Below are 27,662 nucleotides of genomic sequence, written 5' to 3'. Positions count from 1 at the left end.
CGGCCGGGCGAGCGAATCAGAACCGGTAAAACAAAACTGCCGGGTTTGAAATCCTCCGCCTCCCCCCTGCGCCATCGTCCTCGGCGTGACGGGCCAGAGCCAGAGCCAGGCGCGTCCGACCCACACGCGGCGGCACCGCGCGCAGGTGAGCGGGGCCGGGGCCGGGCGGCTTGTTTACTGTAGGGTCGGCCGGAAGTTGACGGGGTCGGGGGGATGGGCGGGTCCTGACGCTTCTCCAGCCCGATCTCCGCGCGCCCCCGCCCTGCCGGGTTTCCCAGGTAAACAGCTGCTGGGGGAGGGTGTGTCCCCCCCGCAACCCCTTGCTGCCCGGGGCGGGGAGTGTCTGTGCCCCGTGCGGCCGGTCCTGCGCCCCGTCCCCGGGGCCATGTGCTCCGGGAGACGCGCCTCTGGCCCCGCATCCCTCCCGGTTGTTTCTCTCTCTTGCTGCGTTGCACAACTGGAGCCGCCCTGCTCTTGTGCCTGCCGCCTCCCCTGGGCTCCGCAAGCGGCCCGGGCGGACTGAGGCGGGTGAGTCATTCTGCGCTGCGTAGGCAGGGTTGTTGCATCACAGAGCGAGGAGGCGCCGGTCCCGCCTCTCCCTGTTACATCCTCACCTGCTGTGCTGCGCTCTGGCCGCATCGCCGGAGAGCCATTACCTACAGCGTGATGGAGAGCAGCGGAAGTAATGATCGGGGGGGGTGGAGTGGCTGACACAGACAGATGGACAAACAGCTAGCCGTGTTGTAGCCCTGTCGGTCCCAGGATATTAACGAGACAAGGGGGGTGAGGTAATGTCGATTATCAGATCAACTTCTGTTAGTGCTGCTATGTCTGCACTACAAATTACTTTAGCATCACTTGCGTCACTCTGGGGGGGTGAATAATCTGAGCGACATTAATTATATCAGCCTAAGTGCCAGTGTGGAATGCGGTATGTTGGTGGGAGAGCTTCTCCCATTGATATAGCTATGGCCTCTCAGGGAGGCAGGACCCATCCACTTAGAGTATCTTCACCAGAAGTGCTACATCAGCTGTACCACTGTAGTGTAGACGGAGCCTGAGAGAGACAAGCTTCTGAGATCGCTTAGCTCAGTTTTGACTAACGGGTGGCCTAAGAATCCACAAAAACATGGTGTGCAATTGCCAAGTGGGGGGAAGAATTATCTAATATAATCTAAAGCATTTCCAACTAGGATCAGAAGAATGAACCAACCAAAGGGAAATCTTGGACTGTCTGCAAAATTTACCAGGTGTTTCAGGCTGTGGAATAGTTTTTCAGGGAAAGAGGTGGAAAACCCCTTTGCTTGTTACAGTTACAACTAGACTGGGTAAAATACTAGTAAATAATAAAGTACACTGTAGTTGCTCTTGTGTCCTGCACCCATGTTACCTCTGTGGTAGCTATTCAGTAACCAAATCTGATTCCAGTACTGTGCTGCCATGTGAGTACCAGCCAGGATTTAAGTGAAAAGGAAAAACAGTTGTGTTTAACTCTGGCCCAGCTTTCAGAGGAGGGGAAACTCGCAGGGCTGGATCATGGCTTGTGTTTAAAGGCCATGATTTTGGGGAGAAGAATGCTGTTTTGCAGTTCTAACAGTATTGCAAACAGAGTAATGTCTTATGGGATGTTGTCAGGTAGTTCAGGTGTCCAATTCAGTTGTGTTGATTAACAGTAATGACTAGATTAAAATCTAAACCTTTCCCTGCAACACACTTTTTCAGATTCTGAAACTGACCAATCTAGTCTCACTGTCATGATTATTACTGTTTGGGTTTTTTTTTTTAATAGCTCAATCAACTAGATTTCTAAAAAAAATCAGTGTTGATAACCTGAGATGCTATTTGTAAACCAGATTAAACCTGTTTCTTCATGTCAAAGTTTTTTTTGTTTATCTTGACAGTTTACTCCCTTTAAATCAACAGTTCTTGGAAGTTGGTGAAGTGGAGAAAATGGCATCCGAGGACATCACTAAGCTAGCGGAGTCACTTGCCAAAGCCCAAGTGGGCGGAGGGCAGCTGAGTTTCAAAGGCAAGAGCCTAAAACTCAACACCGCCGAAGATGGTAAGCAAAAACGCTTGTGTTGGGGCAGTGTTCCCCCTGGGTACATGTTAGTGCCATCCCAGAGCTGTGTGTCATGAACCTCCTCCTAACTAAAAGTGTCTGGACACAGCTAACTCTAATATGTGAGAATCTGCGTAATGTGGCAGGGGGATACAAGGGTCAGCCATCTGAGAAATGGGGACTTCTGATAGAGAAGCAAGCCCTCCCCACCTTTCCCCCCACCACACTATCCCAGCTTCACCGCTACACCTGGAGAAACTGGTTTTGACTCTCCCTGACTTATAAACATTGATTTTGTTCTGGGTGTGTCTCTTGTCCTTTTAATACGCACACTGACGCTTTAAATTGCTAGAGGCAAGGGACTTTCCTCCTACACTAAACGCTTCAGGAAGCCTAGTAAAACTCGGAATGATTGAAATGCCAAGAGATGCTAGCAAGGCTTTACAAGCTCCATGCAGGGGGATTAGTTAGTCTCTCCTGCCTGCCTCCGCAGTCCCCCTTGCCGTAGGATAGAGTGCCTCAGTTCCTGTCTTAGTCCTAGACAGGCTTGTTGTTGTTTGCCTGGGGTGCTCTTCCCCTTGCACATCTCTTTGTTAGGATAAAGCACTGGCTGGGCAGTGTTGTCCTTGTCTTGCAGTGGGGGAATAAATCCCTGAATCGCACCTGGAAGTAGGTTGTTCTCAAACCTGGGACTGACTTTTCCCACTAGTTTGCATGGCGATGCTCTCCTTACCCTCCTTGGTAGTGCAAAACTACATTAGTTGTGGGTAAAAGGCCTAGAGGCTGGGGAAAAATGAGTAGTGGTGGGAAGAGAGACCCTGCAACCTGCCCTTGTAGGGAACCTAAGATGACTTGGGTTAGAAAGGAGGAGAGTAAGGCTCTGCTTGCTCTGTGCAGCCAAAGAGGTGTCTAAGGAAATTGAGGAATTTGATGGCTTGGAAGCCCTGCGCCTGGAAGGCAACACCGTGGGTGTGGAGGCAGCAAAGGTCATTGCCAAAGCCCTGGAGAAGAAAGCTGAACTCAAGGTGAGATCTTTTAGTAGTACTGAAGGGGAGGATATCTTGACGAGATGCTGAAGGCCTTTCTGTTTTTGAGCGCTGACCCAGGACAGGTCCCTGCAGGAGCGATACAAACTTCAAATTCCCTCCTTGTCCCCCCAGCAGATAAGAATAGACCCAGGAAACTAGGCTTGTGTATGAATAAGTGGTGGCAAACCCATAGGACCTCATAACTTGGCTTAACAGCCCTGTGAGTAGCATTTGCTGAAATACTGCATTTCAGCCTTGGGCAGCGCTCCCTGGCTGAGACAAGAAAGCCATGAGAGAAGACTCGCACCAGGGTAAGCCTCTGTAAACCAGAGGGGAGCGCTCTAGTAATGCAGTGTAGCCACTTAGGGCTGTGATCTCATCAGATCTTGCAGAGTCAGACCTCCTGCTTGGGTAGGAGACTTCAAACAAAGCCCAGGAAATGGTGATGGAAGTTTACCACGATGTTTTCTACCCCTTGAATTATTTATCCAGTACTCTAGCCTAGTATTGAGATGGGTGGGTACTGTGCCACTGGAAATGCTATCTTCTGAATGAAACCTAAACCTGAAGCCTTGACAGCTTGTGGTCACTGAGGTTTCTGTGGCCCTTCTCATAAGTTTAGGCTTCCTATCCTGATGAAATTCTCATTCTGCATCCTTCAGTTTTCATTGGGTGTGGTAATCTTCACTTATGTCCTCCGTTCTTGTGTGTTGTTGCTGTGCACTGTTAAACAGCTGATGAATTCTACCGCAGAAATGACTGTGTTTCCTTGGTGGGTGAAGTGAATTATAGTTTGTGTAGCTCTTTGGCATAATTAGGTGACAGGCACAAGAGAAGTGTAAATTGTAATATATCATGTCCCCTGTCGAGTGCTGGGGGCTAGAAGACCTTTGTGTGTGCTTCTGATATTTGACAGTCATATCTTTCCATCTGTCTCTTTTTAGAGGTGTCATTGGAGTGACATGTTCACAGGGAGATTGAGGTCTGAGATCCCTTTTGCTCTGGTAAGTGGGAGAATTGGGGGTTAAAGTTTCAGATTTGTGATTACTCCTAACCCTAATCTCCTCTTGCTCCTTATGTTTACACTTAAAACTATCCATCCTTTCCATGGATCCATGTGCTGCCAGAGACCCAAATACAGACATAAGCTTGCTGATAAAGCATGAGCATGTATGGCTTTCCCTCTCCCTCTGTCTCTGGGATGATGGGAAGAAGCTACAGCATAAGCACCTTCTGGCTGATCAGTAAAGCAGCTCTTACCTGGAGGAGGATCAGCGGTGTGGCCATCTGATGGGCAGGGTGGAAAATGAGGACTCCAGAATAAAAGGATACCCTCTTAAAGCAGAAACTTGAAATGATTCTGGGGTGAATCAGGAGATGGCTTCTGTAATCTTAAAATAAAAAAGAATAATTGCTCATTTAAGTAGCATGTATTTGTATCTGTGAAACTTGGTGCTTGGGCAGGTCACTGAAATGTGTATGGCTCCTGTGGCCTTCTTTTAAAAAGGCCTGGATAACTTCATGGTGTCTAATTCTTAGAGCTGTGAACATTCAGCTAACACTAATCAAATCCCATGCTTCAGGGCACAAGCTAACTGCCTTGGCAATCAGAAAAGATTCCCTCTGCCTCGTGCAGCACTGCATAATGCAGGGTGGGTGGGTGGGTGGTGGGGGGCTCTTCTGAAGCACCGAGTAGTGGTCTAAATGGGCCTGTGGAGCTATGTTACTAAAAACCAAATCCCTTGTCTCCTCACAGACTGCCCTGGGGGAGGCCCTTATCACCGCAGGTTCCCAGCTGGTGGAGCTGGACCTGAGCGACAATGCCTTTGGGCCAGATGGCGTGCGTGGCTTTGAGGCACTGCTGAAGAGTCCTGCCTGCTTCACTTTGCAGGAGCTCAAGCTGAACAACTGTGGCATGGGCATTGGAGGCGGCAAGGTAAGTGACACTTCTCAGTCCCAGCTCGCTTGCATTGGTCACCCCATAAAGATTTGGTATGAAGGGCCTTAGGTTCCAACTTCCCCCTTTGTTGTCTTGATTACCATCATACTTCAGACTGATCTCATGAGGTGTCCCCAATGAGCAGAGTTGGCCTATCCCAATACCTGGACAGGAGAGTCCCCCATCAAGAGAATTCTGTTCTTCTCTCTGAACCCAGTGCCTGAGCCTGGCTCTGATGGAGGCTGTTCTTTTGAAGTGTAAAAGACAATTCATGGTGACTAAAGAGCAGGGTTGTTTACCCAAGTTTGTGTTTAGACAGGGCAAAGGGACTATTGCGTTTTTGTGCTATAAATTTCCTTCTGCAGTTTCAAGTGTGACTACACTGTTAATATTGTGTAATAGTGGTGGTGTAAAATGGTTCCTGTGTCCCACACCAGAAGCAGCTTCACTTCAGTGGTGTCCTAAATGCTTCCTATATATCCAATTCATAAAACATTTCTGGGATCCTCCCAGGATGAGATGCTATAGTAATATAAAGCTGTTACTATTGTCTCTAGATCTTAGCAGCTGCCCTGAAAGAGTGTCACAGGAAGTCAAGTGCCATGGGCAAACCTCTGGCTTTGAAAGTATTTGTGGCTGGCAGGAACCGCCTGGAGAACGATGGTGCCACCGCACTGGCTGAGGCATTTGGGGTAAGCGCCAAAGTAGGACTTCCTCAGAGAGGGGGTACAGGTGTGTCAAGTATATGTGGGCACTGGTTCTGGTAGTGATGGGGGAGCTGTGTGTATTCAGACACGTATGCTAAAGAAATGTGCACTGAGGAGAAAGGTGTGCATAAGGTACTGGCCCTCAGTTCATCTTTACCACCGCAATCTGTATGCTGCTAAAACAGTCAAGCATTTGAGGATAACACCAAGAAAAGGAGAAGACTTGGTTAGAAGAGGCATAACTGAGAGTAAGGGGACAAGACTGAGCACAGAAAACACAATTCATTTCCATGATGAGTAACTACTCCACACTGTAATCTGGTAACTGTTAGGTGAAGTGATGTATTGCTTGAGTAACTTAATACAGTACAGAACAAGTGATGCAGTTGGAGATAATCTGGCACTGGGAGGGGGCGGGCCAAATGACCAGTTATATCTCTATCTCTAATCACTATGATAGCTGGCCCAGGCATAGCTTTTATCTCTCTCTCACAAAGCTCCTGCAGGGGGCACTACCAACTGGTGTCTCATTTCTTCCCTTAGCCCCTGTTCTGATCAAGCTGCTAGTGCTGTATTTGGGCGGGGGAATGGAAATCAGGCTGTCCCATGCCCACCTTTCTATCCAGCGAGAATGAATGAGACTGGAATTTGGTTTAGACTTGTGGTAGTTTTGGGGGACTAAGTGACAAGAAGTCTCCACGTTTCCTCACCAGCAAACCTTGCATTGCCTCCCTCTTTCCTCCTGTGATCTCCATATCCTAGATCCTTTGTGCCAGATCTCAAAACACTGTGCTTTTCAGCTAAAAAGACCCATAATGATTATATACAAGTCTGGCAAAAAATAAGGATTTAAATTCAGTGCATGGAAGTTTTGAGATAACTTCACCCTTTAAGAATGTATCCTGAGAGAGACGGGCTGCCCTCCAAAAGCTCTTCTAGGCAGAGAATGTCTGTCTTCATCCTGCTTCTTTCAGCCATGAGTACTAAGTAGGGGTGGTATCCATGAAGGGACTAGGTGTCGCAACACTGAGCATCACAGCGCCTATCTTTTTAGATACCTAGAAAGTCACAGGAACAACACAGCATTCCACAAAACCGAGTGAGTGGCCTAGGCTCCCTACACAACGAATGGGGGGAGCGAGGTGCCTAAGCATGTGATCCACAAAAGTAAATGCACCATGAAACCGACAACAGTATACCTGAGATGTTGATATTTTCATCCTCTGGACAGGGGGCTTAACGTCCCTCATAAATTTCCACCATAATTTCAACAACCCCCACTCGTCTATTAAACTCTCTCCCTTGAACACTCCCACACTTGCATCAACTTCCTGGACACCAATCAGCTACAGCAATGCAACCCTGCAGACAACCATATACAAGAAACCCACATAGCAACACACCTAGGAATCTGTTATCTACAGCCAGGCACTCAGATACCACAAAATGTGCTCCAAGGAGGAAGTCTGGGATATACAACTTAACACACTCAAAACCACCTTCACCAAACAACACTACTTCACCAGAGAATGAGATCGAAGCTTGGATCGGGCCACCCAAATAGCCAGAGAAAATGTGCTTCAATACAGAAATAAAACCCCTTCTGACTGCACACTGCTAGTTGTCACCCATCACTCAACACTGGAACTCATATGGGGTATCATCAAATAGTTGGAACCCATGCTCAATGGGGATCCATCCTGAAAGAAATCTTTCTTAAATCCCCTCCTCTGGCCTCCAAATAAAGCTCCCCAACTTCTCCAAGCTTATCAGAAGCAAGCTCCCCACAGACCAGGACTATACCATCTTATAGCAGCACCAGACCCTGCCAGAACAACAGATGCAAAACCTACAGACATATATCCACTGCTACAATGATCATTTCCTCTCTCTACCCCCGCCCGCCAGACACACACCTTTCAAGATCCAGGGGTCCTACACATGCCTATCCCAACGTGGTGTACCTCATCCAGTGCACTAAATGCCCCAATAACAACTGTGTGGGTGAAACCAGGCAATCACTATGCATGCATCCGACGAAGTGGGTATTCACCCACGAAAGCTCATGCTCCAAAACATCTGTTAGTCTATAAGGTGCCACAGGACTCTTTGCTACTATGCTCTTGAATGAACTCTCTCAGGAAAATAAGATGACAAACACCATATCACCTGTGGGTGAACACTTTTCACAAAACAATCACTCTATATCTGACCTATCAGTCCTCATCCTCAACACTTTAAAAAGCTGAGCCTGGGAGCTTAAATTCATTATTCTGCTAGACACTAAAAATCAGGGACTGAACAAACATTGGATTTGTGGCTTATTACAACCATCTGCAACCCACTAATGCCCTCTTCTTGTCCTCTGACTGCGGAGGTGTTAATGGGTCACTCTACCTTGAATGGTCCCTTTAGAATATGTGCTAACTACTTACACTAACCTATCTATTCCACCTTGCATTTTGCTGTGATGCTGGGAGTACCTTTCCCAGCCCTGCCGTGTGGCAGGAAAGTTTCTCTCTCACCAGCAGAAGTTGGCCCAATAAAAGATATTACTTCACCCACCTTGTTCCACAAAAGCCAGCATGCTAGCTGAGCAGCTACCTAAGCTAACAGGAGATGCCAAGAAGAGGGCTGTGTGCTAAGCCTTACCCATGTCTCAGAAATAGGCACCTAAGTCCAGCCTACAGGGAGGCGCCCAGCTCTGCTTAGCATTCAGTCAGTGGGAACTCACTGCCTGGAGACAAGCATCTAAGGCCTTTTCTTGCAGGAATGAGTTAAACGCCTGTCCTGCGCAAAACGGGGTGCTGATGCTGGGCCCACCTCATAATTGTTAGTTCAGTGGGTAGAGCAGTGACCTGCCAGAGAGGGAGAAAAGCGGAAGACCCCTGTTCAAATCATCTGAGTGTTCTAACCACTGAGCTAGGGGGTATTCTGATGTGGGGCTCCCTCTGTCTCCTGTCGAAGCTGTTGCACTCTGGATAAATAATGGGAGAGTGATAGGAGCAGGGGGACTGGACTCAGGGCCTCCCATATGGGTGTCCTGACCATTGGACTACAGAGTCATTCCCATTCTTGCCCATTCTCTCTGTGGATAAATACTTAAAATAGTCACTGGGCCAGAGAGAGCGAGTACATGAGTGAGAGTGACTGACTGTAGTCCAGTGGTTTAGACACCCACTTGGGAGGTGGGAGACCCTGGGTCCGGTCCCCCTGCTGCCATCACTCCCATTATTCATCGAGAGTGCAGCTGCTTCAACGGGAAAGACTGAGGAAGCCCCATTTCAGAATATTGCTTAGCTCACTGGGTAGAGCTTTCTTCTGAGAGGATTTGAACAAGGGTCTCCCACATCCCAGGCAAGTGCTCTAACTGTTGAGCTAAAAGTTTTGTATGGTGGGTACCACCTCCTCCAGACTTGGAATGGGAGCTGATCCGGTAGGCGCTTCACCTGACTTCAGGGGCCAAATGCCTTTCTTCCCCTGGTTCGTGAATCGCTCTGGGGCGTAGGCAGCCTGAGTTATATGTCTGCCTAGAGGGAGACAGCAGCGCGTGTGCCCAGAGGCAGGAACATAGGCGCTGAGGGACTCTGAAAAACATATTCACTGAGTGAGTTTAGGCACCTGTATGGTTCAGCAGGAGTTTTGTGGACCACATTGGTGCCAAAACTGGGACTTAGGTGCTGAAGTACCTTCTTGGATCCCACCATAGCTGCTCACTACATAACTCCCATCCAAGGCAACAGGAGTTGAGCCACAGAAATAACAAGTGCCTCCATGTCTTTCAAATGTACATTTTCTACCACCTAGTGACTTTTTAATTATCTTGCATGCTGTCAAATGTGCCAGCAATAGTGTTGCAGAATCTACGTATTGGTGACCCCATCAATATGTGTATTGTTGCATGTAAATGGGTAGATATGATCCTGCCTGTTTAACAACTACAAATAAATGAGACTCTCTATCTTTGGATACTATATAAGTATCTTCCTAGGCCTGTCTTACATATTTATATAATGCCATTAGGTGTGTGGACTAAAGAGAATTCTGCACAGTGCTAAGACCAGCCTGCAATCCCTAAAACAATGACAGGTTTGGGGTTTTTTTCCATATAGCAAGGCACTTAGACTTGTGTGGGCTGTAGTCTTATTTTCATGTTATATATTGTATGTGCCATACTGCACTAATTCCCCTTTTGGATGGTTTCCTTTGTGCCCAGAAGGGCCAGAAGCAGAACTAAAAAGAAGCAAAAGATTTTGATTCTGCCAAGTGGTCATGTGCCTTGATCTGGAAAGCAGCTTCTTGAGCCACTTCTGAGCCAAGGCTCAGAATCTTTGGCCAAAGAACAGATGGAAAATGACATCCTAAGCCCTGACTCACCAAATAAAAACATCGGTCCTATCTTGATTTGTCACTGGAGGCATAGCTGCTGGGGCAGGAGGGGTGTATTTGTAGCAGTTAACAGGATTGCAGGGGTTCTGGTGGGTGATATAGTGGACTCACTGTGGGTGGCAGAGAAGCAATTTGTAAGGTAATCCTGTGGGATGGTGGTTGTCTCTGCTTGTATTGAAGTGTCTTTTTTCTAATGGCTAATCCTGTCTGAATCTAGCTCATCGGGACACTGGAAGAGGTCCATATGCCACAGAACGGAATCAACCATCCTGGCATTACAGCGCTGGCCCAGGCCTTTGCTGCCAACTCTTTGCTGAGGGTTATCAATCTGAATGACAACACCTTCACAGAGAAGGGGGCTGTGGCCATGGCAGAGGTGAGTTACTAGCGGTTGCATTGAGTGTCTCTCTCTGCTTCCTCCCCATCCCCCCACCCCTGGTTAACAATGGTCAGTGCTTTGGGGCCGAATGTCCTTGTGAAGCAGGGAGGGAGAAGAGTTGATCGTTCCCTTTACCCTTCACCTGAATTTCTGCCTTCATGGGCGTGCACTCTCTCTCTGCAGACGCTGAAGACTCTCCGACAGGTAGAAGTGATCAACTTTGGGGACTGCCTGGTGCGCTCAAAGGGTGCCATCGCCATTGCTGAAGCAGTCAAAGAGGGGCTCCCTAAACTAAAGGTACCACATTCTGCTGCTCCATCTTCAAATCTCTTCCCAAAACACCCAGTATGTTTCCCCTCCCTTGTTCTATGTCCACTCCCCAGCCCCACCCTGTAATCCTAAAACACGGTTCTTCCAAGTGCAGGCCTGTCAAATTCTACAGCTCTGCCTACTGCTGATTTCAGAGGTGTGATGTGTGGAAACTACACCTCACAGCATACAGTGCTCCAGCGTGAGCTAAGTGGTGGTCTGTTCAAGTCCAGGTTGAACAATGTATTTAAAGCCACTTGTCTCATCTACTCTACAAGTTGCTAACAAGGTTCTTGGGTGGGTTTGGAAGCAGCTATTCTAAGCTATGGGACAGCATAAATCAGGAGGGGAACAGGATGAGTGGCCAGTACAGTATGTTCATAAAATGCAGTATCTGTATCTCCATGTCACATCTTGGATGAGACCCCAGTTCACTAATATTTGTATTATCCTGGCATCTATGGACCCCCATATTGACTGCAGTTCCTGTCCAGTACCATACCCTACTATTTCATTGTCCCTACAGTACTAGCATTTCTGTCAGCCTTTTCCAGGGTGTGTCTTACTCAGTCACCTGTGAGGTATTTGGTAAGAGTGTCCCTCTAACTCCAGCCATTGCATTATTATTTACTTGTATTACCAATGCGCTTTTGGGTTCTGGTCCATGCCTAGGGCTCCTTTGGCCTCAGCACTGTACAAACGCAGAACAAAAAGATTGATCCTTGTCCCAAGGAGCTTACAATCTAAATAGAAAACAAGAGATAACAAATGGATACAGACCAATGGGCGAGTGAAAGAAAACAGTGAGACAATATTAGCTACGCAAGGTTATCTAGTGCAGAGAGTTGTTAACAACTTGCTTTGTGAGTTTGGAAAAAAGTGTCCACCCTGTAGTAGTACCCAGAGCTCAGGCCTGTACTGTGCCCAGTGGAAGTCACATTTAAAAAACAATGGGGTTAGTTCATGAATACGCCTGTTAAAGTAAGACACAGACATCCTTTCTCCCAGGTCAAAGGATCCCAGGATTAATAACAGGCGAAGGGAGGAGGACATCAAACCAAAATAATCCATTCCAGAACAAATTCCCTTCAGCTGTTTATATTAAATCCCTTCTCGGGGATCATCTCATTCAATATGTCTCAAGGGATGTGGCTGCCCGTTGAATAATTTGTTCTTATTGGTCTGTTGGCCTATCTGTATTGTTTAGTCTTTGCTCACTGCCTGAGTCCCTTCCAAGTCTCTTTTATAACTTAAAAAAATATTACCTCTGTGCTGAGACCAGCTCCAAAGAAGAGAATTCCTTAAACAATTCTGAGCATGCCAAGCTGGTATTTCTAATGGAGAATTGGCATACAGCATTCCTATAAAGCAACTTCTCCTCTGCTTCTCAGGAACTGAACTTGTCCTTCTGTGAAATCAAACGAGATGCTGCCCTGACTATTGCAGAGGCTACTGAAGATAAGTCTGAGTTGGAGAAACTGGATCTCAATGGTACGTGAGCATGAAGTTAGATCAAAGCTTATCCAATCCATGACAAACTCTAGAAACCATTGGGAAAAAGCCTGCGGGATTGAAATATCTGTACTGCTGCCTGAAGTGTCTCTGTATAAAATATTGGTGCTGCTTAGAGCAGCTGAACCGACTAAGCGAATAAGCTCTTCCCTCTTCCCCTAGGCTTTAGTGGTTATACTTAAACCTCTTGAGCCACAGTTTCAAATCCTGACTGCTTATCCCTGCCACTTCCTGAAGTGAATAAATCTGAGTTCCATATGTCTGTGTCTCTCTCTCTCTCTCTCTCTCTCTAGGATGAGAATTTAAAAACAAGGTCCTGTCTGCTCTGTATTGGTATTAAAGATTCCATGATGCTATTAGTTTTGCATTGAGGTCTGCTTCTATGTGATTGGTCAGTTTCCTGTTCCTTGTGTTGGTTGTTGCCTTCCCTCCCAGAGGTGGCTGCATTTCTATGGTACTATACATATATAATTTGAGAAGTGCTTTAGAATCACCCAGGATGAAAGAAGCTGTATCAATGTACAGCGAGTTCAGTCTCCAAGACTCAAATCTCTTCTGGTTAATTGCATTTTTCCTTCTTTGAACTTCTCTTGCAATTGGATTCTGTAATGTTCTTCTTGTCTCAAACCCTTGTGTGGTGTCTGAGTTGGTAAACAGCTGACAGATTTCAGTGACAAGTCTGCTGTCTGAGCAGTTTGTAAAGTGCTTTGTGTGAAAGGTGTTTATAGAAATGCAAATCAAGCAGCCATCCTCCCAGCCAGCCAGAGGTTGGATTTATGGACTTCACTGAGCGCTCTAGTTAAACTTTTATTTTCTCGTTACAAATTCCGCACCCGATCTGTGAGTGTCTGTCTCTTCCTCACCCTCAAGCTGACTTCTGTCTTCTTGCATCCCAGGAAATGCTCTGGGGGAAGAAGGCTGTGAACAGCTCCAGGAGATTCTTGAAGGTTTCAACATGGCAGATGTACTGGGTTCCCTGAGGTAGGCCATGAGAAAAAGCTGTGGCATGGGTCTGCTCACCATTCATGTCAGAGCTCTGGCTGTCTGCCTTTTACATCTGGATCATGCGAGTTCCTGTTTTTATGGGGTCTGGCACTACTGGGAGGTGTTGGATTAACAGGACTGGAGATGGAAAATTTCTATCCCCAGTATGTATGCAAGTCCCACCCCTCAGTGTACCTTACACCTTCGTCTGGAGGGAGCTCCGTAAGGGTGAGGTGAGAACACGGTCTTCGTGGCCTGCTCTGCTTTTGACTCTTCTGCCCACACTTGATGCCTGCTCTGGTGTTTTGTGGACACCTGTCCACTAGGAACTAGGCTGAGACTCTCACCTCTGTTTTACCCACTGCCAAAGGGCTGTCGGATGGGACCCAATCTGTCTCTGCTGGTCTGATTTTCTGCCAGTCACCTTAGTGGTTTAAGGCTTGGAAGGTTCTTACTGCATTTTGTAATGACCTGGAGAACTATTCTCAGGTGCCAGTGCATGACCAGGAAGTCTGTATTGCGGGGCTGCTTTTCATGTGAACTCTTCTCTTAATTCTTCTTAGTGATGACGAAGGGGAAGACGAAGACGATGAAGATGATGAAGGCGAGGACGAAGAGGATGAAGATGACGAAGGGGAGGATGAAGAGGAGGAACAACAACAGCTGCAGGAGAGGGGGCAGGGAGAACAGGAATCGTTGCCTTCTAAGAAGATTCTTGACTCACATGTAAATGTGCTTTGAGGGGTAGCCAATAATCCCTTATTGGGAGTAGGGGAGGGAAGTTTGAAATGGGGGGAGGCTGTTATGAACGTGTAGAGAACAAGTGGGGGTCCACATACCTCTTCTTTGCTCGGAGGGATGTGTCAGAGCAGGGGTGGAGTAAGAGAGGAGGTGGGAGAACAGTACCTCAGGAATGTTCAGTGGTGATCTGAAGAAAATTAGCAGGAAAATAATTTCTTCTGTCATTTTCCGTAGCCACGACAGCGCTGCCTGGAGCCAGATAGTCATAGCGTTTGCAGTACAAGCTTTCTCCTCATAGCTTATCTAGTGCCATTCCTGTCCTGGGCTCACTTTTCCCACCCCTTCACAAGCTCTGACAGTGCAGATAAGTACTGACCTGCAGCACCATCGCCCTTTCCTACATATTCATGCACTCACAGTTCTGCCGGTGCTCTGCAGAATGAGCTGGGATCTCACTTGCTCTGTTTCAGGACTCTACTCCCGTGTCTTCTGCTCCTCCTGTGGATGTTGCCACGTTCCTCGCCTTCCCATCTCCAGAGAAACTGCTGCGACTAGGGCCCAAGTGCTCTGTTCTGATAGCTCAGCAGGTAGGTGGGTCAGTGGCTTTCTGATGGTGTGGTTGGGATAAATTGTTTAACCGCCAGAGGTAATCTCTTCCGGGCAGACACTCAACTTGAAGCTGCACGTCTCTGAAGCAGATATGGTGCCAGCACAGCAGCTGCATTTCATGGCATGGCTTATGCCTCCATGAGCATCCTGATACAGCCATGACAGTTCCTGTCATGTGCAGCCAGTTGGAGGCAATTGTTACACGGCTCATTGTTGCTTCTGTAGCAATCGTGTCTCTTCTGCCCTTACTCTGCCATGCACTTAATGGCTCCTGCTTTTTATCTCTTACAGACAGACACATCTGATACGGAAAAGGTGGTTACGGCTCTCCTGAAGATCTCTTCTGTGTTCAAAGATGAAACCACAGTGAAAACAGCAGTGCATGAAACAACAGGTGATGCAGTCAGTGTCTCCATGCAAAGGTGTGGGCTGAAGGAGCCTAACTTGCACCTGTGGCTTCTAAAGAGATCCCAGGGATGGCCTCCCTGGACCATGCCATTTTTTGGTAGTTCGGTCTCCCATGGCAGCCAGAGGAAGACTGTTCTGTCTCCATAGTGTGCCAGATTGTGCAGTGCTGTTTTGGGGGGAGTGAGGGTCTGAAACCTCAACAGATCAGTTTATGCCCCCAAAGCATGACAATCAATATCCCTTATAGCTTAATTAGTTTGGCTGTGAGTGTTACTCTTCCTGGTATTTTTTGGTCGGGGGAGATGGGATTTATTAGGGTTTTGGTTTTGGTTTGGCCTCAATATCCTGTCAGTGAGTTCCACAGATTAATGATACTGTAAATAGAAAGTGCCCCCTTTCTTCTTGTATCTGGGGACAGTGTAAATAGAGAGCACCCATTTGGTGTTCCTTTTACTAGTAACTGTCTTAGATCTATCGTCTCTTTCCAGAAGCACTGGGACTGGAAAGGTGTGGGGCAGGGCAGAGAGGCAGTGCGGGGGGACCATGTACCCTTTGTATGCTGTGGAGCACAGCACTGGAGCACAGTATAGTAGAGGAGAGATTTGGGTGGGGTGTGGCCTATGGACTGTGTGAATCCACTGAACAAAACCTTCCTGTAGAAGTGTGGATGCTTCCATAGCCCTGAGGCTGCTGTCGTGGCAGCATAAGGTATGTGAAGGTGCTTGGTGTACTGCCCTGGGGTTGAGGAAGAGGAATTCTCCATCCTTTCTTCCCGAAATCCACAGCAGCCGTATTCACCTACATGCAGTCTGCTTATTGGAGCTGTGTGCAGGGTTCAGGATTTGGCTTCTCCATCTGGCATCCCTTTAAAGTCTCTTATACTGATTTACGCAACTAGCTATTGCCATTAACAGACTCCTAGGACAGAAACCACTAAAGGGCTGTTCTGTGCACACCAATAATGTCCCTTGTCACTGAGGCAATAACCTGTGGTCAGTTGTATCAAAGGCTGTTGCAAAATGGCCAGCTGAGCTTCCTCTGAGGTCAGCAGGAGATCAGAGGATTATGGCTCTGCTAATCTCTGCCTCTGCTCCTGTGGGTGACTGGCACCCACGATGTGACTAGTGTCCACATGCACCTGGAACTGGATACTCTTCGCCTTCCCTAGCAAGTTCAGGTCATATCTGGCAATTGCTGCAGTGTCAAGAGATGGTTTCTTCAGGGTGAGGCGTCTGTGTGTTTGAAGGAGGGCTGACCCTTCCTGAGGGAAACATTGATAATGTCTCACATGGTACTGCAGCCACCCCGCTTTCCTTAAGTTACCAAGTGAGGTGAGGGCCAGAGCCACAAGTGGCTGATCTTGAGGAACTCTGAAAACCACAGATCTCCTTGCTGGAAACCAAACCAAATGCACACCCAGTGGATGACGGTCCCATGGCAGCCTGTTGCTCTTGTCATTTTAAAGGCCAGTGAGACCAGCTCACAGCCAAATTGTCAAACCCATCGCAGCGAGGGGGAGGCTGTGTGCTACCCAAATGCATCCAGGTCGACCATTCCTTGCATTGTCTCTGCCTGAGGTCAATTAACACTTCTTGACCTCAACCATAGTTCTTCTCTAGGCATTTATGCAGCCCCCATACTAAAGACTGGACTCCATGTGACTTCTTGACTTTCTCTCTGCCTCATCTCTTTCAACTCCCAGCACTCACTGGTGGCCTGCAGTCACCTCTGGCACCAGAGACAAACGGGGTATATAAAGGGGTGTGGCCTCCCACGGTCCATCTAACAGCTGATAATAGTTAAGGCCTCATGTACTCAATGGCAAACTTGACCTAAATTCTGCACTGAGCCCCCTGTCTGTGTGGTGTTCCAGTGCAGTAGACTGGAGATTGAGGCAGCTTCAGATGAGATGAATGTAATTGAATCCAGTAGTGACATGAACAGAAGTCACCACAGTATCTCATGGTGCTCTTCAGCTTGACACATTTATTTCTCTCTCTAGATGCCTTGATGAGAAAAGCCTTCACTTCTGCCACGTTTAATTCTGATGCATTCATCACCAGCCTACTGATCCACATGGGCCTGCTCAAGGTGAGAGGGCAGGAGAGAGTTAAAAGTGGGCTGTGATGGGTGAGGTGGGCTGAGTTCTGATTACGTTTCTGGTTAACAGCTAAGGCTAGCTGGATTGTGGGTAATCATGTTCCTGTCTCCATGGCAACGGTAAAACTCCTGTGTATGCCCAATGCCTAGGGACAATAGAAAACTGCAGGGATAACAGATTCCAGAGTGGGATTATATTCGGGTGGAGGGCATGGATTAGCTGTTCCCAATTCTGTTCTACTTGGTCTAGCTTGTATATTCAAGATCAAATATCTCTGTAAGGCAGGAAGGTTCATACAGACAAACTGGGATGCTGCTGGACAAAGCTTTTATAGAGTTATGAGTTACCAGTTGTCAGACTCCTGGGTGTAGCCTCATGAATATTTATTCTTCACCCTGGTATCCAAAAAGACCACTTAGTCACATCTTCTCTTTTAAAAGGACCACAGCAAGAATAAACAAAAGACATCTGACTGAAACTTTCAGTTTCATTCTATCCAGTGTCCTTGCTAATGCCTGGAGCGTCCAGTTTGTGGCTGCACAGAATAAAACCTGTTAGTAGGATTATTGTTTTTGAGAATCAGCTGCAAGTTAGCTAACTGCATTAGATCCTGCACGTAGGCTACAGCATGAGCTGAGCCGAAGGGGGATTGGAGGTGTCTCCATCGGCAAGCTCAGAGTAGTGCTTCAGTGGTCTGGCTGTTCTGTCGTCATAGATCAATCTGAAGCATCTCGGCGCCTCAAGGACTAGAAACATTTGAAAATAAAGTCTGGAAAAATCAGCAGAAATACTTGGAATACCCTAAACCCACAAAACTTGCATCATCTTTTCGATCATGTGGCTTTCTGGGGTTCTCAGTGATGACTCTGAATCTGGGGAAATGCACAGCTGTGACATGGGTTAGGGACTAAGACACTTCCTTTGGATGTTCTACTCTTTGTCCTCTCTTCCTCGTCCCCCACTCACATGAGGCTCGGCCTAGTTTTCTAGTCCTCTGCTCCATGGACAGGGTTTTTTCTTTCCCATCCTGCCTCAGATTGCAATCACTGTGGAGATGCTGAGATGAATTGGAGGGTAGAGCTTTCTTGGGGCTGGGCTTCAAAGTAGAGAATTGACTGTTGACACTGCTCCCCCATTCAAGTCTTTTCTTGGCTGACCAGTTGTTGACTGTGATCCATGTGCATCTATGGCTCAGGTTTGGGGTGGAGAGGGAAGCTGTTTCCATACTTCTTTTTCACTCTAGACTTGAAGCAATAGCTAGGGTCGTACAAACAAAACACACTTTCAGTGTAACCTAATGCAAAGGGATCCATTCAGGAACAGGGAATGCAGGGCAGACTTTGTATCCTGGAAAGCAGTGATTCTGAACAGGATATAGGAGTTGTGGTGGACAAGCAACTCAACATGAGCTCCCAGTGCAATGCTGTGGCAAAAAGGGCTAGAGTGATCCTTGTATGAATGGGGGAGCGGAGGTAGGGAGGTGACTTGACTTGTGTATACAGCACTGGTGAGACCATCAGTGGAATGCTGCATACACTTTTGGTGTCAGCATTTTAAAAAGGATGTTAAATATTGGAGAGGGTGCAGAAAAGAGCCACAAATGATTCAAGGGCTGGAGAAAGTGTTTTATATTGAGCAACTTGAAGAGCTCAATCCTATCTTATCAAAAAGAAGATGGAGAGGAGACTTGATTCATGTACAAGTACCTTGATAGGGAGAAAACACTGGGCACGGAGGGGCTCTTAAATTCAGTGACGAGAAGCATAACAAGAACCAGTGGCTGGAAGCTAGACAGACAGCGTGCCTTGTTTCTAGTTTGAATTTAACAGTGAGGGTGATTATCCATTAGGTCAAACTCCCAAGGGAAGTGGTGGATACTCCATCTCTTGGTGTCTTCCGATCAAAGCCCTTGGCCTTTCTGGGAGACGTGCTTTAGACAAACACAAGTTATTGGGCTCCATCCAGGGGCTACTGGGTGAAATTCTGTGGCCTGTGATAAATGGGTCGTTGGACTAGAAGAGCTATTGGTTACTTCTGGCTTAAACTTGGAATCCATTCTGGGAGTGACTGGAAACAGTATGCTTGGGTGAGAGAGGGGCCTACAGGAGGCAATAACTGCCCCCTTGGATCTAGCAGGAGCTGTAGGCTTCCTTCTCAGCTGGAGGCGGGGGGGGGGGTCCTGACAGGGTGTCTATGCAGAGGAAGGTCTAGAAGAAACATGCATGTGCACGGTCTAAACTGCTTGCACCTCACAAGACTGTCAAGCCCTAATTGAAACAAACTGGAGTCTTGCTGATGCCTGAGTTGGGAGACATCTCCCTTTGGGTTGATTGCTCACCTCCTAAATAACCCAATGTGTGTAACACGGGGGCCTGCTCTCCCTCCTGCTGCCGAGGGAAAGGCTAATTCCAGCAAAGAATTAAATAGTTGTGTGAATAACCACGGCATCTGTCATGATGTAAACTAAGATGATCTCCATGACTTACTAGAAGCTGAGCCTCAGCTGGAGTCAGATTTCTCCCATTTTGCGTGCATTGCACTGTGGAGGGTCGCTTGCCTTTTAAAGGCATCAGGGGTTGGTCGGTCAGTCAGCACACTGGATTAGATGGAGTGATGACTGCGTTTGGTGTGGCAGTTGCTATGGGCCTGATTTTTTTCTGTCCTTCCCCATCCCCATCTGGCAGAGTGAAGAGAAGATCAAGGCTGTCCCAAGCCTCTATGGCCCTCTGATGACCCTGAACCATATGGTCCGGCAGGATTATTTCCCCAAATCCCTGGCCCCGGTTCTCCTGGCCTTCGTGACAAAGTGAGTATTGCACCTTGCCAAGCAATCCTGTTCTACAGGAAGTTAGACACATTTGCATATGGTTGAGGTTAAAAGGAAAAATACATACTCTTCCCTTCGAGCCTCCTGTGGGCGGGGGTTCTAGAATAAAAATGCGAACAGCTTAAAGGAAAGCTGTTCCTATCTTGCTTAGTCCAACATTCAAAGCTTACAAGGTAAGAAGCGCTGATCATGGGGAATGAACTGGGAAACTGACTTTCTAAAGGTGGTCTTAAAACTGGCGTTTATGCAGAGGCAGGCAAGTTAATGAATAGTGATATCAAGCGACAGTAGCAGTGTCTTAGCCCAAAGGAAGACTAGGGTCTAATTTCCAGTCACAAGTTTAATGAGTTAAAAGGACCCTGCTGAATCAGATTTAGCCCCAAATGCATATCTTAGCTATTACAAAAGTAACATCCAAGATTAATAAAGTTTTCATGACTTCAAGTTCCAATGGAAACTTCTTGAATTCCCGTGCATTGCATCTGCAAATGAACACTGCCATGTTGTGACAGGGCATGAGAGCTGGGAAATGAAATCAAAATTGACAAGTCTGTTAATTATCTTTGGAGCGAACGCCAGAAAGTAAAGATCATGAATAGTGAAAATTTTAAGCCTTGTTCCTTTTTTTTTTTAAATTCTCTTTTAATACTAAAATATTTCTTATAAGACAATGCTTCTTAGATTGTCAGGTCTAACAGTTTCCTTCCAATACTTATGCAAATGTTGTTTAAAATCATTAAAAGGGTAAGTCTTAAATGTAGCCCTGGGGCAAAGTTACAGATTGATAGGGCATTGGTCTCCAGAACTATTCTCTCTCTCCCTCGCCCACCCCCAGCAGGTCAACCATGGAAGCACAGTGGAAACTTAACGTTTGTATAGCACTTACAAAAACCAAACCACTGAGTCCCCACGCACTCCGTTGCTGTAGATAAGTGTTGGTATCCGTCTCTTCACTAGTGGAGGGGGAAACTGAGTCCGAAAGGCTGTGACTTGCCAAATCGCCACACAGTTGGGATCCATGTCAGGGAGTTTGGTGGCTTTTTAACCTGATTATATCCTGTTCAGTCTGCACTGAACAGTGGACACCTTTTTAAACAAGTTCCATACCCAAGCTAAAACTTTGGGCAGGCGTAAAGCTAAAATTGGTCAGGTACAGTATTAATTCCATGTATTGCGAAAATCCTCAGAGACTGTCATGAAGATGAGGATCCCATTGTGCCGGGCACCATACAAATACATAGAAAGACGCTGGCTTAAAAGGTTGTGGCCCTCTCCTCAGCCCTTTGTAAGTCGTGCACACTTATATATAGCTGGCCATGCTTAATAGCTAAATGGAAGGGCTGCTAGCTAACTGGCTGACTTCTAGCCGTCACAGCAGAGGTGGCTGGCCTTGCAGGGCCAGTTCAGGGGCTCATTCCACATACAAAGGACAGTATGGCTATAGCTGCAGAGGTAGCTGTATACAAAGCTGCCAAAAGGTGGTCAGACCTGGCTCCTGTTGCAGATTGGGGGGGCTAGAATTCGAGTTCCTGATTCCTAACCTAAAGGGGAGAGACTATGCGAGCTATTCACATCTCTCCTGCAAACATGCCCATGAGCTGTGCGCTGTTGTTGCAGTCCCCAAAGGAAGGATGAGGAAATGGGGCTGGTAGTAGTTCCTGCTCAAGGGGGGCAGGATGTAATAAACAAGCTGCCGTAGCAGTCCTGTCCGTTAGCTCTCTCTCCTTTCCCCAGAGCCTGAGCTGTAGCCCCGCTCACCACCTTGCTGGCTCTGAAGCAGCCCCTCCCCAAGTAAAGAAGAGCAGGAACTGTGCTGTCCCCAAGCCCCCAGTCACTGGACCTGTCTGCACTATGTAAACGAAATGTTCAGGGGGGAGGCATTCCCATCCCAGACCTTCCAGCCTTGTGCTACTACCTGTGACAAAAACATGTCTAAGTAAAACTGACCTGGACGATGCGCCACGCTGGGGACTACTTGTAACATCCACTTCTAGTGATCTGCTGCGGAGTCAGGTGCTCCATTAACGAGCTCTTCCTCCAGCATAACCTCTGACCTGAGAGTGTCCAGTGGCTGTGTACACTGAGGAGTTAATTCACCGCACACTCTGCCCTGGATGTGTGTACACCCCTCTCTTAGGCTCTGGGCCAGCAGTTAACCCTGCGTGGTGTTCTCTGAGCTGTGCCCATAGCGCAGTAAGCACGGTGGCAGCCATGATTTTGCTGCGTTTAGATCAGTGGTTCTCCACCGATTTACCTTTGTGGGCCGCATATGCAGCTCTTTCCGTATTATGTGGCCATATACACACTACCTGTATGGCCCTGAGGATCTCGCATGGGCCACAGCTGTGCTGACACGGCTGTAAGTGGGCCGCAGGCTGAGAACTACTGATCTAGATGTTTGGGTACCTCAGTTGCAGGCATGGTGTAGGTAGGTAGGGCTTCCAGAGTGAAAATGTGGCCTCATTGATGTCAGTGGCAAAACTCCTGACTGCGGCTGCAGCAGTATTTCATCATAACTTTGCTTAAGAACGGGGAAGCGGAGAAGCCTAGTTTTGCTGGGAGGGGAGGAGGAGAAGCTAGAGGGAGGAATGTGTGTGTCTTACAGTGAGATAGTGTCAAATCATAAAACAGCCCAGTGACTTTTGCAAAGGAAATGTCTTAACATATGGTGAGAGCAATAGGAAAAAACAAGCTAGTACCAAAGCTGCAGAGTCAAGCAGTTAAGCCATGCCATTGTCCAAGTGAGAACTTCCTTCCCAATGCTAATCTGAGGGGGGGCAGTAATACGGGGTGGGGGATGTGCGACAAGCCCAAGGCAACGTGGGAAGAGAGCGCTTCTTTGCTGCTTCAGGGCTTGCTCTCTCTGCGTAACACCTCACTCCCCGGCTGCGGGGGTTAGAGGGAATCGGGAGCTATGCAGCTGAAAGCTTTGCAGGGTTCTCTAGTGATTTGCTATGTTCCTTCAGCTGCTCCTGCAGTCAAACCTTGTGTGCCCAAAGGGCTTCACCAAAGATCTTGGTAATCCAGGGTCATCTGTGGCCCCTGTTTGCCTGGAGCTTGGATGCTGCGGAGCTTGTCCTGTTCTTGTCCAAAACTAACGGGTTGTTCCAGCTCACTACAGAGCCAAGTTTTGCTCATTGGAGTGTCAGGTAACAGCCTTGGTCAGCTTCCCCTGGGAATCTAGTCAAACACTTCAGCTCATTGGCCTGAGCTTCCATGGTACATGAATCCAGCCACTCCAGCAGCTCTCCTGGCCTGGTTAGACTATCAGCTCCTTTGTAATGGGCTTGTGGAGCTACAAAGTTCCTGTGAATTGCTTCGGTCAAAGCAGATGTCGCTTACTGTGTCTCCAAGCTCCATTATCTCTCAGTAGGAGAAGTTATAAATGCCTGTAGCCAGGGCCCTCTGGACTCTGAGGGCGAGGAATTGGCCACAGAACTCACTCAGTGTGACAGAATTTTTCCTTTTAAATTGTTTCTAGCCTTACAATTCTTGAGTAAGAGAACCTCCAAAAAAAAAAAAAAAAAAAAGTGTAGTGAGTGTAAGTGATGCCCATCTGACTCTGCAAAGGGGCCTGAACGCAGTGGCCCTGATCATCTCAGATGGGGGTGCTTAGGGCTGGTTCTCTGCCTGGAATTTCTGATTCCCCACCTCCCACAGATGCTGCAGAATTCATTAGCTGGCTGCAGACAGGCCCCCACCATTTTGTGTTGTGTCCCTGCCCTGCTGGGATTTGCCTGCGGCTGCCTCTCTCAGCTCCTTTCCCCACAAGGTGAAACTGATTATGTACAGCGCATGCTCCCTTCACTATTCTATAGAGCCAGGCTGCAGAGAGCCTGAGGTAGAATCCAGCTGAGGAGAAGGGGGAGCCATAGAAGTGCAGGCTAGCGCAGCAGAGGTTCAGGGAACTTGGATACAGTTCACTTCACTAGTTCAAGCTCTCCCCTTTCTCTCATGCACAAGGCCTGGAAAGGAGATTCCAAGTTAAGCCCTGCACATAACATCAGAGCTGAGGCCTGCAGAGCTACGCTGGCTGGAGAACCCGGTAAAAACTCCATCAAAGTCATGTAATGAATTGTCCACCAGTGTACATCTTCAGCAATGAACCACTCGGGGGCAGGAAGGATGGGAATGGAGCATGGAGATGCAATCCATTAACAGTGCTGCAGAATTTGGTCCATTGGCCTGCAGAGCATACGGGGTACTGTCTCTCAGCAAATACCGTAAAGTGCATAGCTAACAGTTTAGCAACAAGGAAATAGTGCTCAGTCCCATATTTCAACATTTCTGGCTTCATTTGAAACCCACTTCTCCCTCAGACGGAGCACTGCATATATTGCTGTTCTGTCATTGCGGGGGGGCTGGTCGGAATGTTTTTCATTGGTGGTATTGGATGCAAGTTCTTCAGGAAACATTCCCGTGGGGTGGGCACAAAGCATGGAAAGTTTCAGCCTAAGCAGTGAATGTGCTCAAAGGACGAGCCTGTGAAAAGGGCAAACCTCTTGCAGCTGTAACTGTAGCAACCTCTACGCTCACGCCCTGCACAGTAATAACAGAGGCCAGCTGACCAGGTACATTTCAGGAAAGGATGAGAGAGCTGAGGAAGCACAGTATAGCTGTAGTTACTCGGGAAGAACCATTGCAGGGCCAATCAATCCTCATGCTTCAGGGAACAAGTAGATCGCTTGTATAATACAGTCCAGTATCAGAGGGGTAGCCGTGTTAGTCTGGATCTGTAAAAGCAGCAAAGAGTCCTGTGGCACCTTATAGACTAACAGACGTATTGGAGCATGAGCTTTCGTGGGTGAATACCCACTTCGTCGGATGCATGTATGGAAAAGCAGTTTCTCCTCCCGTGGTGTTCACACCTCAACTGCTAGAAGAGGGCCTCATCCTCCCTGATTGAACTAACCTTGTTATTGCTAGACTGATTCTTGCCTGCATATTTATACCTGCCTCTGGAAATGTCCAGATTTGTGGGATTCAGGACTAGACGGAGCAATAGGCTGATTCAGTGCAGCAATTCCTATATCTCGTCCGACCCTGGCTCTGAGTAAGAATGAAGTCCCTTGCAGGTGGACGCTCCAGTTCCTGGCACCGTACTGAGCCCGTTAACCCACAAAGTGCTGGAATTCAGTGAGTCAAAGCGCTGTCAGGGGGCAGCTTTTAAATGAACTTTTTCTCTTCTCTTCTTTTTCCAGACCCAACCGTGCTTTGGATTCCTGCTCCTTTGCCCGCCACATGCTGCTGCAAACCCTCCACCAGCTGTAGTAGAAGCGCAGCTCTGCCCCTTCCCCCTCATAGGACTTTTATCAGCAAGAGCTCTTAGCCAGCTGGCAGGAGAGGATGTCAGCGCCCATGGAAACATGCTGTCTGTCTCACCGGGATGTCCGTCTTTCCTTCTGCTTTAACAAACTCGGAGGAATCCTGCTGATATTTTTTACTTTGTTTTTCCATGTTTTTAATTGAAGGCCCCACTTCCAAAGCACACTCCCTGGGCTCCAGCGCAGGCAGTTGTGCCAGAACTAGTCCTCCTGGGGCTCTCCATGACTTGGAAAGAGGGCCCCATTAAACTCAACACTGCTGGAAGGGGTTGTGCCCAGGCTACCATCTTGCAGAGGGTGCTGGACATGGGCTTTCTCTGAAGCAGCAGCAGCTGAACCAAGCAGGGCTTTTGCATGGTGCTGTGGCTTCCAGCTCATGCTGCCCTGGGCCATGCACCTGGAAGTTGCAGCAGTGGTGTTGCTTCTCCAGGGATATCGGATTGCCCAGATGCTTCCTGCTCTTGTATTCCTAATCTAAATGGGAGAGGCCTATCGGTGTTTTAATCTGCTAATCCCCTGCTATGCTAGAGTGGAGCTCCCTCGGGTAGGGCTGGCCCTGGTGGTCTTTGCCTGTTCATTTTGCGCTACTGCCACAGCCTGCATTCCCCCACCCCCACTTCCCCATTAAAATAGGCTTGGTTTAGAAATGAGTAGAATCAATTGAATCCTGCAGGGGGGTCCATGTTCAGCACTCACCCCCAGGGGCGCAGTAAAGAAAGAAGGGGAATAGCATTTGGGGGCTGGAATACTTTGCCCGCAGAGCGTCTCAGGGCTGGGCACTGCAAGTTTAGCAGCTTCAGTGCCAGGAACTAGCTGAGGGTCTCTAAGCATGTTAAAATAGGGGTGAGGGCTCTGCACCCACAAATGCCCCTGCCAGTCTGAATTTTTCCTGCTGATTGTCACACCACCTGACCCTATGTACGCACATTGAAGTCTGGGGGAAGGGCATGGATGGGTTCATGGGAGTGGGGGGGTAGTAAAGGACAGGCAATTTCCTAGTTTAAGGTGCCCCTCAGCTCATTTTCCAATCTTCTTCCCTGCTCCCCAGCTACCTTATTACTCACAGTAGTGCAGTTCTGGGAGTTTTGCCAGAAATCTTGGCCGTGGAAAGGGGGCCAAGGAGCCCCTCCACTTCTAGCACAGCTGCTAAGGGCCCAGCTTGGCCTTAAAAACACTGTTGCCTCTGAGGAGGAAGCAGCTGTAACTTGATTGCCGATGAGCAGCACATTCTGCCCAGGGCAGAGGCTGAACCTAGCGTGTAGGAAAGCCCAGTGTTTGCTCATGCAGTCTTGGGGGAGGGGCAGGGATGCCAGCCTTTCTGCCCTGCACAGGCTTCATGGGGGCAAAGTGGTCACTCTTACCCCAGCTAACTCTTGCTGCTGTCTCTGCCATGCTGCTGCATGGGGTGGGGCCTTGATTGGAGCAGCCCTAGTCCAGTGAGCTGGTGTGTGTGACCAGCATCCCTAGTGGCAGCATCTCATCCCTGGCTGGTGTGTGCTCCTACCTTGCTCCAGTTCATGTTTATAGTACAGCTTGAGGTGCCCCATGCACCTAGGGGTGAGTGAGCTCTCTTCCTGCGCCAGTTCCTGCAGGAGCCAGCGGCCCGTGCCATCTGCACAAGGCAGAGCCAACGCTCTTGGGTGAAATGCTGCTTGCTGCTGTTGCAAAGGGTGTAGTTGGTTTCCAGGCACTGCCAAACGCCTGCCTTCAGCTTGGGCCTCTAGCAGCATGGCGGAGTCAGCAGCACCTTGTGGGAACCACAGGGCAGATGGTTGCGGGATGCTGCAGATGGGATGCGAGCTGGCAGTTGCTAGGTGCTTTAGGGAAAGGTTAGTCATAGCCCTGGGTGGAGGAAGCCCTGCAGTGGTGGACCGTTGCTAGTAGCCCCTGGCACGCTGGGCCTACTTTGACTGTGGGGAGACCTAAACCCAGAGAGTAACTGGGCTGTGATGCACTTCTGCCAGCAGGCTGGTAAGCAAGGGGGTGGGGCACACCCAAGCAACCTGAACCATGCAGAGGGGGTGTGGCTTTCCTGAGGCTTCTTGCCACACCCACTTTCTGTGTTGAAGGCTCTGCAGGCTGTAGTCCTGTTCAAGCCAGCCCCTGGGGCAAGGGGGGGGGAGGGTGTCTGTCTGTCTGTGGGATGCTTTCTCGACCCTTGTGGGTTAAGGTTTCTCAGGTGGGAGTGCCTGGCATGTGTCTTCACCACCCAGGCGTGGCTCTGGGCCCCTGCCCTCACCCTGGCCTTGAGGCATGTGATGTCATGAGGAAAGTGCACCTTCTGAACTCTTCCTGGTAGTGAAGCCAGTGTTTCTTGTACCAGCTCCACGGCGGGAGGAAGCA

At 48.4% G+C, this 27,662-nt stretch overlaps 1 protein-coding gene across 8 annotated transcripts; it reads left to right on the top strand.

Annotated features, from left to right (window-relative positions):
- RANGAP1 (Ran GTPase activating protein 1) lies at positions 1–27,662 on the top strand. 8 transcript variants are annotated; one of them, XM_039490744.1, is made up of 16 exons: positions 1–145; positions 1,924–2,062; positions 2,960–3,087; positions 4,035–4,094; positions 4,847–5,026; positions 5,587–5,721; positions 10,343–10,501; positions 10,688–10,801; positions 12,205–12,304; positions 13,222–13,306; positions 13,873–14,035; positions 14,521–14,637; positions 14,951–15,053; positions 17,070–17,158; positions 19,853–19,974; positions 25,197–27,662. In XM_039490744.1, the coding sequence occupies exons 2-16, from the start codon at positions 1,951–1,953 to the stop codon at positions 25,264–25,266; spliced, it is 1,737 nt and encodes a 578-aa protein (XP_039346678.1). In that variant the 5' UTR covers positions 1–145; positions 1,924–1,950; the 3' UTR covers positions 25,267–27,662. The 8 variants fall into 8 exon arrangements, with proteins under 8 accessions (XP_039346678.1, XP_039346664.1, XP_039346701.1 ...); XM_039490730.1 differs by having other exon boundaries at positions 2–145; positions 1,902–2,062; XM_039490767.1 differs by lacking the exon at positions 1–145 and adding an exon at positions 165–278.

This window comes from Mauremys reevesii, linkage group 1 (genome assembly GCF_016161935.1).
Source record: "Mauremys reevesii isolate NIE-2019 linkage group 1, ASM1616193v1, whole genome shotgun sequence".
Taxonomy (NCBI): Eukaryota; Metazoa; Chordata; order Testudines; family Geoemydidae; genus Mauremys; species Mauremys reevesii.
This window is presented reverse-complemented; position numbering and strand designations above follow the sequence as displayed.

Bases quoted from the DNA above. Each gene is read 5' to 3' on its own strand.
- RANGAP1 (XM_039490744.1), top strand. From the start codon at position 1,951: ATGGCATCCGAGGACATCACTAAGCTAGCGGAGTCACTTGCCAAAGCC. The intron at 3,088-4,034 runs GTGAGATCTTTT...GTCTCTTTTTAG, and splicing joins AGAAGAAAGCTGAACTCAAG to AGGTGTCATTGGAGTGACAT. The intron at 15,054-17,069 runs GTGATGCAGTCA...TTCTCTCTCTAG, and splicing joins AGCAGTGCATGAAACAACAG to ATGCCTTGATGAGAAAAGCC.